Genomic DNA, 12,317 nt, shown 5'->3' with positions numbered 1-12,317 from the left:
AGAATTATATGAAATAATAAAAGTTTTACACATAGATTTTGGTAGAGAAAGTTTTGTCCACCCTCTATCCTCAAGAAAAGCGACCGTTCACATGAAAAATTTCACGGCCACTTCTACGATTACATCGCGGTAGGATCTATGAAATTCCAGCGATGCAATCTCGACACAAAATTATTTAAAATCTCTAGTGCGATCTAAACATATAATCCAGTATTCGATCATGGACCTGATTAGACAATCAAAGAGGAGATCCGTTCATAGGGATTTACAAGAAGTGCTATATGCGCTTTAAAATCGGAACAGTCGAAGCTGGTGTTAAATACGCAAAAATAAATAAACTAAACACCCTATGAATGTTATAAATCATACTACGTCCAATGAACATTTCGAACGTCGAAACTAAAACTTTTAAACTTTCGCTACTTCTTGGATGCGAGAAAACGGTATTCCAATAATGGTTAGCATACAGTATGGTCCCTTCAACTCATATATCCCGATCGAATCTGCAGTCATTGGTACATCGAGAGTTCCAAATGAATTCGATAATGATGTGATGTATCTTTGAGCAATAATGGTGGCATAACATGTGTAACTAAGGAAATACCTTTCCATGATACACCTGTTTTAATCTGGCCATAGATTTCTTGCGCTATTAACTTATCAGATCACATAAGATATTAACACCCGTGATTGAGTGGTGAATCTCTAACTACAATACATTGGCACGTACATCTTTCAAAACTACACCAAAATCACCACTTGATGACCCTTAATAGAGTCGACAAACGGATCAAAGTGTATGCTAGTACGTAGCCTCCATGTTACCCTGGGTCTAAGGACTAATGATTTACAACCATAACCGCATATTATTCCACTCGATAAATGATAACCACTTGAAAAGTCCGATTGATGATTTTTCAGTGACCGTCAAATGAGCACCCATCTATATAAATAGACATCTTCATGTCCTTACCAATGAAACGCGACGTTTACATAATAGATATTAGCCTTAAACTTGAGCGACATTTATTCTCGTTTTAGGTAACTGAATCGACTAATAACGAATTTAAAATATACAGTACATTTCTAATAAATTTCATGATCCACTAAACTCATGGACCTCATGATACTTATAATTCAAGGATTTTATTTATGCAGCTTGCATAAGTATACGTATAAAATAAATGTCATAATTGGATAAAATCATAAAATATTATTAAAATAAATATTGTTTTTATATAAAATCAATAAAACTCAAGTCACAAATTAGTTTGTTGAAGACCTACTCTATCTTAAATATGATAATTAGAAACATTTCAAAAGTGGCATAAATAAAGCCAATAATTATCCAAGATATTACAAGATCTTCATAGAAAGTAACATTTGGCGATTTTTCACTTTAGAAGAAACAGTGGAAGTCGAACAAAGTGTCTTCATAAAGCGTTAATTAAATATCAAAAATCAAAATAAAATAAATAAATAAAGTAAAGAAAAAAGTAATTCATGCACTAAGTTAGTGGAAGTGACGTCACCATCTCCACTCCAACTGAAATCCCATTTTCGTTCCACGGAAAACATGAAGTCACTAACTTTAGGCGGTCTTCTCTCTTCTCAGTAATGGCCAACCCACTCTCAGTGATGTCTCAACGCTACTTGTTTAGTTTGCAAGCTTTTACTTTCACTATATCTGTATTGATCAAGCGTTCGTTGGTTTATCAAAAACTACGAGTTGAAGTAACGATGCAATTTCATTTTTTTAAATCATACATAGTTCAAACATAACACTTTGATTATTCTCCTAACACCAGAGCAAATATACACCTCATCGTATATGTACTGTAGGACTTACTAAACTTTTATCGTTCTATTAAAAACTATAACTATATCAATAATTCATCTTCACTCTTTTAAATCGTACAACAATCTAAATACCGTGTTTAAGTTGTTTATTACACAAAAAAGATATATGTAGAGGTAGGTTTTATTTGTAATTATATATATAATCTATTCTATTTTATTAAAGTTGAGCACATGATACTAACTACCTAGGAGTACATCAACTTTTTCTTCCAATTTTACTCTTATATTTTCTTTTTTGTTATTTTGTTTTTTCTAAAATTTCAACACACATTTTTTTTATTTTTTTCTATTTCAACAATTCAAATATCAATTTAGTCACTTCATAAATCGTCAAATTATAATTTAGTGTGCATAATAACTAGGTTTATTTATTTTTAAATTTGAGTAGTGACCGGCTTACTCAACTTCACGTACTTTTGATAGTGTGAAATGTCTTGACGTTACTGGTTGCGAAACAAATGGGAGATCCTGTTTAGCAACAGTTATCACCACTGAGTTCAAATGGAACAACCAAGATTTCCCAAGAACTGTACGTCGCTGTTTGTTGGGCAGTAGGTGTATTTAAATGCTTCGCCTCAAGTTAGTGCTGAGTTCAATATGGCTTTTCATTGGGTTTTTGTCGTTCTTTTCTTTGTCACCTACCAACTTTGTTGCTTTGCTGCCGAAGGTGCAGTTTCCAGCAATGTGAGTTCCTGTTTCTTGAAAAAAAAAAAAAAAAAAAATTTCTATGATGCCTAAGATACTATTGGTTTAAAAAATGTGAGTTTTGAACATGGAATCTGCCCAAAAAAAATGTACAAATAAATGGCTATGGATATGAATTGGTTGTTAACATAGGCATAGGGATAGGCATAGGCATCATGTAAATTTTGGTGGACGACAATGTCGTAATCCGAGCTCGAAGTTTGAGAATTTCCTTGGTTATATATGTGTAGGTTCACATTGTTTATATGGGAGACAGGCAGCATGACGAGCCTCATCTTGTTGAAAATTCTCACCATGAGCTTCTCTCAGGCATTCTCGAAAGGTATATATAATCCTATTCAGTCCATTTTTTAGTTTCCAACTAATTTTTGTTCTTTTCTACTTCTTCACAGTGTTGAATTACGTTTCAGCTCGACGCTATATATGTTGCATTTGATTTTCAAGAAAAGTTTGAAATCAATAGAAATTTATTTCATGTCAACTTTTTGTAGCAAAGAAGCTGCAAGTGAATCAATTTTGTACAGCTACAAACATGGATTCTCTGGATTTGCTGCAGTCTTGAGTCGATCCCAGGCCAAAACTATTGCAGGTTTTGGGATTTCTAGTTTAAATCGTGCAGTTCAATGTCTTTTTTACTTCTTTGACTACCATTTACGTAACTTGTGGATTTCAGGTTTGCCTGGTGTTCTTAGTGTTATTCCTAACAGTATTCTTCATCTGCACACGACTCGAAGTTGGGATTTTCTGCACGTAAATCATTTAAATGGTGGGATTCTAGTAAAATCTCGGTCAGGGAGTGGCTCTATCATTGGTGTTCTTGATTCTGGTGAGAACGAACAAGTAAAATCTTGTGAAGTGTTTTGTAAATATAAGTTTGATTCGTCAGTTACTTTAGAGCAGGAATATGGCCCGAGTCGGAAAGCTTTAAAGACGATGAAATGGAACCAGTTCCATCACGTTGGAAAGGCAAATGCCAGGTTGGAGAAGAGTTTGATCATTCGAAATGCAACGGGTAAACCTTTTGTATAAAATAGATAAAGGGATTCACATTGCTATCATGACTCAATGAAGATTGGAATTTGAAATATGGTGTCTATTCACAGGAAAATCATCGGTGCCCGTTGGTATGTTAAAGGTTACAAGGCCGAATTAGGAGAGCTGATCACAGAAAATGGCACGGAGTTTATGTCCCCTCGAGATGCATCAGGCCATGGGACACACACGTCATCCATTGCAGCTGGTTCTTTGGTTAAAAACGTGAGTTTTTTGGGATTAGGACATGGGATGGCTAGAGGGGGTGCCCCATCTGCTCGGTTGGCTATGTACAAAGTGTGTTGGGCGACGGGTGGATGCAGTTCGGCTGATCTTCTTGCTGCACTGGACGATGCAATACACGATGGAGTGGATGTTATTTCGATGTCATTGGGTTTAGCGCCACCCCTTTCGAGTTACTTTAACGACGTTGTGTCTGTAGGCTCATTCCATGCTGTGGCTAGTGGGATTCCTGTCATCTGCTCGGGTGGAAATAGCGGTCCATTTCCTGAGACGGTTGTGAATACTGCTCCGTGGATGATAACAGTTGCTGCAAGCACCATTGATAGAGCTTTTCCAGTAGCATTAACCATCGGAAATAATCAAACATTTGTGGTACTTATCCACTAGTTTATAGATTTACCTGTTGTCATGAGCGACAATTATATGAACTTGAAGAAACGAGCGGAGCGGAAACGTGTACTATAATTCCAAATGTTCGAGTTTTACCATTACGACAATCTATATTGTTTTTATAAGATTTTAATTGTTCCAAAAGGGCTAAGTCCTTGCACTTTTATACAGGGTCAATCTTTGTTCGTAAGCAAGGATCTTGACAAGTTCTATCCTATTGTGTATGGAGAAGACATCGCAGCAACCGGTGCTGATGAAGATGATGCAAGGTAAAGTATTTTCTAATTGAGTTGCATGTCTTTCAAAAAAGAAAAAATGAGTTGCATGTATCAAACTGATAACAGAAGTTGCGCTTCTGGATCGTTGAATGCAACTCTAGCCAAGGGAAAAGTCATTCTTTGTTTTGAATCACGAAGCCAAAGGTTTGTTTCCACCGCTGAAAGTTCTGTACATGAAGTCGAGGGCGTCGGGATCGTTTTTGCAAGGTTTCTGACTAAAGAGGTGAGCCTATGCTTGGAAGTTCCTTGTGCCCAAGTGGACTTCACAATAGGAACTTCCATACTCTCCTACATAGCATCAACTAGGTAACAACCTTATTTTCGAGGGCTCTTTAATCCTCGTGTTCACAAATAAGAGAAGATTTTCAATCTTGAAACAGAAATCCTGTTATAAAATATAATTCTCCAAAGACAGCAGTAGGGCAGCAGGTGTCCCCTAATGTTGCGCTCTTTTCTTCTAGAGGGCCAAGTTCTCTCTCCCCGTCTGTGCTTAAGGTAACCAAAAAAGGTCTCATTTCAACTTTTTATACAAATATATACGACACATATTTTAAGGTCGAAGTCTAATATCCCACAGCCTGATATTGCTGCTCCTGGAGTTAACATTCTCGCCTCGTGGTCTGCTGCTCAAGCAGCTCAACCATACGATGACATCAAGAAAAACAAACTTTCCCCGTTTCACTTCAAATTCGAATCAGGAACTTCCATGGCCTGCCCCCATGTATCTGCCATTGTGGCTCTTATTAAGGCCATCCATCCTAAGTGGAGTCCTGCTGCAATTAAGTCTGCCCTCATCACAACAGGTAAAGGAAATATCACTACTTCGATCGTTATGTTTAGGCCATATGATGATTTATATATGGTTAAATTGTCACGTCCTTGTTTATCGTGCCATTTTTCTACACGAAAAGGTCAGAAATTTAGGCCTTTGAGACTAATATGAATGTTTCTGTAGGGATTAACATTTCCACTTTGCAAGCATTTTTCTAGTTCTTTCTTTACTCATTCTTGAATCAACTTATGTGATTTTTCCATTTTTCTTCACATGTATGTATGCAGCCTTGTCAACTGACGAATATGGCCAGCCAGCGGTTGCAGAAGGATCTCCATACAAACAAGCCGACCCCTTCGATTATGGTGGTGGCCATATCGATCCCAACAAAGCCATCGATCCCGGTCTAATATATGACACAGACACGGGTGACTACACTCGATTCCTATGTGCCATGGGCTATAATGTCTCATCAATCACCCCATTTACCAGAACCAAAACTGCTTGCCCGAAAACGACGAACTTCCTGGCGAACTTTAATCTGCCTTCTGTCACCATTCCTGAGCTCAAAAGGGGTGTCACTGTATCGAGAACCGTGACGAATGTGGGGTCCGTTTCGTCAGTTTACGTTGCTAGGATCAAGGCTCCACCTGGTACACATGTGATAGTGGAACCTGGGATTCTTAAGTTTTGTTCAAAAGTGAAGAAGATCAAGTTTAAGGTGACATTTTGGCCTAATTTGAGCGTTCAAGGAGCCTACTCGTTTGGAAGTTTGGTATGGGATGATGGATTCCATCATGTTAGGATTCCATTGATTGCTCGATCAGTTCTTGAAGAATACTAATTTAATTTTGTTATTTTAACCCAGATATATGACTCTGTTAAAATACATCAATTTCTTTTCGTAAAGAGTAGTCTCTCACGAATCTTTATCTGTAAAAAAAATCAACCCTACTGATATTCACGATAAAAAGTAATACTCTTAACATAAAAAGTAATATTTTTCATGGATGATCCAAATGAGATATTCGTCTCACAAAATACGATCCGTGAGACCGTCTCACACAAGTTTTTGTCTTTCCCAAAACAACCATTACGTCTTTATTCTTATTCTAATGGTTCAGTTTTTTGTGAGACGGTTTCACAAATTTATATTTGTAAGACCGGTTAACACAATCTATATCCGCAGTTAAAAGCAATAGTTTTGACATAAAAAACAATAGTTTTCATGAGTCTGATCGAATAAGAGATCAATCTCACAAAATTGAACCGTAAAACGGTCTCATAACAATTTTTTTATATGACATGACCAAAAAAAATCTAATAAAAAAATTAGGAACCAAAAAATATATAATAATATAAAACAGTCGAGAGTCTACAATCTCAAGAGAAAAATATTGAGAGTATAAATTGTTCAACAACCAAAAAAAAACCATGAATTTCTAATTTTTTTTTATAGTACCACCGTTTTCCCATATTATTTTTCACCAAAATACTACAAATTTTACTTGAATATTTTTAATTTTTTTTTTCTGTTTCAAATGATATCACTTATATTGAATCCAATCTCAAATCCAATGCAATTTCTTAAAAAATAATTCAGGCAATTGGTTGACAAACGATTAATCATATTTGTATTTCGTATATATATAAATACCCTTTGAATCTTGAGAAGTCTTCCATCAAGAAAAAGACCCATATCCAACCTACAATTCCAAAATAATTTGATTCATCTAAATAATTAATCTTATAAACTTATATTGTAAATATTAATATAAATAATTTAATATAAAGTTATATGTCAACGGCACCAACACATTATTTTGTTATTTTTCTCTTGTGTTTTTTGATTGACTAGAAGATATGCACGTGCGTTGCACGTGTGGAATATACAAAGATGATATGAGGAGAACAATTCTCACACTATCTTTTATTTTTTAACAATTAATTAAATCTACGATACATCGATAAAGTTCAGTATTTATTTTTGCCTGAGTTCTTGAATATTAATATAATTGAGTTATTTTAAGTTTGATATACATATAATTATATATTGTTGCAATATTATGTCTAAATATAAAAATATTTATTAATGTGATCCAAACTAGAATCATATTCGACATGAGTATTCAAAATAATAAGAACCACAATTTCTAAATTTCTCATGATATATTTTTAAGTTATAAAGTTCTATACATAAATAATGTCATAAAAAAAGTTACAAGTTCTACAAGTATTCATCTATGAAAATTTGACAGGGCATAAAACATGAAGATAATTGTATTATTTTTTAAAAAATTTATTTTTCGAGAATTTTTTTAAAAAAAACATAAGAAAATTTTAAAAATCTTATAAATCATTTTAAGTAACTGCAGATGTAAAGTAATTTGTTTTACATAAAAACAATTTGAATTTATTTTTATTTTTTTTTATCCCTTTGATGTATATAAGAGTAATTATTACACATAAAATTAATTTAAACTCATTTTGATTCTTTTGAAGTGTTTTCTTATGATACCAAACAATTATTTGTGTTTGACATGCATAGGATTTAACAATTTGGTAAATTGACAGCCACGTCAATGCAATCCTCATAATGTTCACAATTAGCTTAGTATAGGGCTTTGCACGATAAATCACAATTATAAGAAATAAATATTGTGTCGTGGGTAACAAATATAACTTTTGACATAAAGATTAAAAAACATTCGAACTAAAAGATAAATCTTTCAATATCATTCAGTTTTGTTGGGTTAAACGTGCAAGAGTGAGGGTAGTATTGGGATGAGTAAACTCCTGGGAATTTTCGTGAATTAAGCTGCTGACATTGTGTCGCTTATTTTAAATTTCATTAAAGATATATATTTTTTTTGAAAAAAGCTGTAAATTTCATTCCAAAAATAAAATTTTATTTTTCTTCAATTATTATAAAATTCATTAATACCTGAAAACGAACAAAAAAGACATGTATTTATTAATATTATTTAACGAAAATAAGGAAATATACGTAAATTCACACAATTTTATAAGAGTTTTCAAACTTATTAGTCGTGTATTATTTACATTATTAATGGATGTTAATTTACTCAAATTAAAATTTAAAATTGTATAAAAACTCCTACGAGACTGTTTCACAAGTCAATTTTATGAAACATGTTTCATATCATACTCTAATCATGAAAAATCATTGTTTTTCACTCTGAAAATTGATCGGTTGGCCCATTTGAAGTATATATCCATGAGACCGGCTCACAGAAGACCAATTCAAAAATTGGAGAACTATAAAATTTTGAACAAGGATGTATGTATATTTAATTTTCATTCGATTTATTTTAAATGCATTAATTAATGTAAAAATCAAATAAAGGGAAAAAAATAAATAAAGATAGAGTTCACGAATAAAAAAAATGTCAAACAAAAAGAATTATTTTTAAAATAAGGATATAATTCAGTTCTGTGAAAATATATTGTAAATTTTATTATTCTTCTATTCATTTAAATTCTATTAAAGATATATTTTTTAAAACAAATAAAGTATAAATTTCATTTCAAAAAATGATGGCTAAATTTCATTTTTCAATTTTATTTACAATTAATTAATAGTTGGAAAAAAACAAACAATAGAACATATATTTATTATTATTACTATTATTATTTTAAATTTTATTAAAATATACTTTTTTAAAAAAAATGATGTGTAAATTTCATTCTAAAAAATGAAGACTTAGTTTAAATTTCATTCTAAAAGTTGGTGGCTAAATTTTATTTTTCTTCAATTTATTTTAAAATATATTAAATAATATATGGAAAAAACAAACAAGCGAAGAGAAATATATTAATTATTATTATTTACGTTATTCATATATGTTAATTTATTTAAGTTAAAAATAAAATTGACATAGAAACTCCTATGAGATTGTTTCACTAGTGAATTTTGTGAAACATGTCTCATATCAGACTTGAATCATGAAAAAATTTATTTTTCGGTCCGGAAATGACTGGGTCAGCCCCTCTCAGGACTATATAACAATGAAACTGTTTCACATAAAACCTACTAAAAATTGGAGAACTATAAAATTTTGAACAATAGTGTAAAATTAATTTTTATTCGGTATAATTTTTTTAAAAAAAATGATGTGTAAATTTCATTCCAAAAAATGAAGGATTAATTTAAATTTCATTCTAAAAACTGGTGGCTAAATTTTATTTTTCTTCAATTTATTTTAAAATATATTAATAATAGATGGAAAAAAACAAACAAGCTATGAGAAATATATTAATTATTATTATTTACGTTATTCATATATGTTAATTTATTTAAGTTAAAAATAAAATTGACACAGAAACTCCTATGAGATTGTTTCATTCACTCCGGAAATGACTGGATCAGTCCCTCTCAGGACTATATAACAATGAAACTGTTTCACATAAAACCTATTAAAAATTGGAGAACTATAAAATTTTGAATAATAGTATAAACTTCATTTTTATTCGATATATTTTAAAATTCATTAATTAATAAAAAATATAAATCAAACAAAAATTCAAATTTCATTATTATTTTATTTAATTTAAATTTCATTAAAGATATATTTTTTAAAAAAAATAAAGTGTAAATTTCATTACAAAAAACGATGACTAAATTATATTTTCTTCAATTTATTTTATCATACATTAATCGCTGATAACAAACAAACAAAAAACATGTATATTTTAACAAATTTCAATTTTTAGTAGGTTTTAAATTCTATAGATTAATAGATGAAAAGCAAACAGTAGGTTTTAAATTCTATAGATTAATAGATGAAAATCAAACAAAAAATAAACATGTATATTTTAAATTGCATTAATTAATAGATGAAAAGCAAAATAAAAATAAAAATGTATTAATGATTATTATTAAATGAATAGATGAAAAACAATTATTAAATGAATATATGAAATACAAACAAAAAAATAAACATATATTAATAATTATTATTGAATGAAGATAAGGACATTTATATAAATTCACAATTCAAATCCATATATTTATATTTAAAGATATATTTTTTAAAAAAAAATAGAGTGTAAATTTCATTACAAAAAATGATGACTAAATTATATTTTCTTCAATTTATTTTATAATACATTAATCGCTGATAACAAACAAACAAAAAACATGTATATTTTAACAAACCCCAATTTTTAGTAAGTTTTAAATTCTATAAATTAATAGATGAAAAGCAGTAGGTTTTAAATTCTATATATTAATAGATTCATTAATTAATAGATGAAAAGCAAACAAAAAAATAAAAATGTATTAATTATTATAGATGAAAAAAAATTATTAAATGAACATGTATTAATGATTATTATTGAATGAAGATAAGGACATTTATATAAATTCACAATTCAAATCAATATATTTATATTAGTATAGATAGATATAGATAGATATATATAGATAGATAGATAAAAAGTCAAAATTAATAAAGATGTCAAAGTAAATTCACAATTGAAGTGACATGGTGACATATTTATATATAATAAAGTCATAATTAATAAGGGTGTCAAAGTAAATTCACAATTGAAAAGGTGACATATTTATATAGATAATAGATTTTATTAAAGATATATAATTTTTTTAAAAAATAATAGAGTGTAAATTCTATTCCAAAAAATAGTGACTAAATTATATTTTTTTCAATTTATTTTATAATACATTAATCGCTGATAACAAAAAAACAAAGAAACAAAAACAAAAAACATGTATATTTTAACAAACTCTAATTTTTAGTAGGTTTTAAATTCTATAGATTAATAGATGAAAAACAAACAACAGATTTCAAATTCTAGATTAATAGATGAAAAGCAAACAAAAAATAAACATGTATATTTTAAATTCTATTAATTAATAGATGAAAAGCAAACAAAAAAATAAAAATATATTAATGATTGTTATTAAATGAATAGTTGAAAAACGAACAAAAAAATAACATGTATTAATGAATATTATTGAATGAAGATAAGGACATTTATATAAATTCACAATTCAAATCCATATATTTATATTAGTACATAGAGTAGATAGATAGATAAAAAGTCATAATTAATAAAGGTGTCAAATTAAATTCACAATTGAAGTGACATATTTATTGAGGTGACATATTTATATATAATAAAGTCATAATTAATATGGGTGTCCAAGTAAATTGAAGTGAAATATTTATATATAATAAAGTCATAATTAATAAGGGTGTCCAAGTAAATTCACAATTAAAGTGACATATTTATATATATATAATATAATAGATATACGAGAGTGTCTTTATACTCTTCATCCATGTTAAGTAATATAGTCGATAAAAATATAGAGCACTGTTTTAATTACGGCAGGGCAATGTAGCGGACACCATTCCTAACTTGAAGAAGATGTTCGGCCGGAGGCAAAATCAAGTATCAAATGGTACTAGATTTGGAGTTTGACCTTACTAGCTAGATTTAAGAGTTTTTATTTGTCCGCTGGTTTCTTTTAAACCATTTGCATAGCTCTTAGTCAAACGAAAACCGACAAAATATTGTTGTTGTTGTTGTTGTCAATTTTGTATGACATATCTTCTATTTGAATCACCTATAAAAATTATTACTTTTTATGTCAAAATTATTACTTTTCATTGTAAATATGAGCATGATTGATCTGTCTCACGAATAAAGATTTGTGAAACTGTTTCACAAGAAACATGTTCATTACAGGTGCTTCAGACACAATATTCTCAATGAGATGCAATAGCTCGTGTTCTAAGAATGTAAACACAGATGAATTAAATCGAGTTTGGTTTTAAATCAAGTGGAAAATACTCGAAATAATTCTTCGTTAAGAAAGCTGATGAGTTTAAAGCTTTTAACTTGTGTAAACTGATTAACTGAAATATAGGGATCAGTTCTTGCTTGTTATCAGTTCAGTTATAGTGAGAACTGAACTGATATCAACTCGAACTGATCAAATTAGTTTAAAACAATAGTTAAACAGTTAAATACATAAGATATGTTTATGG

General features: G+C 29.9%; 1 protein-coding gene across 2 annotated transcripts; it reads left to right on the top strand.

Moving 5' to 3' along the window:
* Positions 1–2,293: 2,293 nt before the first annotated feature.
* On the top strand, positions 2,294–6,189 carry LOC142527577 (subtilisin-like protease SBT3.6). Of its 2 annotated transcripts, none has more exons than XM_075632423.1 (11): positions 2,294–2,439; positions 2,796–2,887; positions 3,057–3,154; positions 3,239–3,391; positions 3,466–3,577; positions 3,669–4,212; positions 4,402–4,499; positions 4,575–4,814; positions 4,889–5,003; positions 5,086–5,311; positions 5,568–6,189. In XM_075632423.1, the coding sequence occupies exons 2-11, from the start codon at positions 2,811–2,813 to the stop codon at positions 6,122–6,124; spliced, it is 2,220 nt and encodes a 739-aa protein (XP_075488538.1). In that variant the 5' UTR covers positions 2,294–2,439; positions 2,796–2,810; the 3' UTR covers positions 6,125–6,189. The 2 variants fall into 2 exon arrangements, with proteins under 2 accessions (XP_075488538.1, XP_075488536.1); XM_075632421.1 differs by having other exon boundaries at positions 2,302–2,544.
* The last annotated feature ends 6,128 nt before the right edge of the window (positions 6,190–12,317 follow it).

This window comes from Primulina tabacum, chromosome 15 (genome assembly GCF_025594145.1).
Source record: "Primulina tabacum isolate GXHZ01 chromosome 15, ASM2559414v2, whole genome shotgun sequence".
Classification (NCBI taxonomy): domain Eukaryota; kingdom Viridiplantae; phylum Streptophyta; class Magnoliopsida; order Lamiales; family Gesneriaceae; genus Primulina; species Primulina tabacum.
The sequence above is the reverse complement of the archived record's forward strand: the minus strand, read 5'-3'. Positions and strand labels throughout refer to the sequence as shown.

What these genes read in the sequence shown, in the direction of transcription:
- LOC142527577 (XM_075632421.1), top strand. Translation starts at nt 2,458, where the DNA reads ATGGCTTTTCATTGGGTTTTTGTCGTTCTTTTCTTTGTCACCTACCAA. An exon ending in CTCTCAGGCATTCTCGAAAG is followed by an intron (nt 2,888 to 3,056) that starts GTATATATAATC and finishes AACTTTTTGTAG; the next exon opens with CAAAGAAGCTGCAAGTGAAT. An exon ending in GCTGATGAAGATGATGCAAG is followed by an intron (nt 4,500 to 4,574) that starts GTAAAGTATTTT and finishes AACTGATAACAG; the next exon opens with AAGTTGCGCTTCTGGATCGT.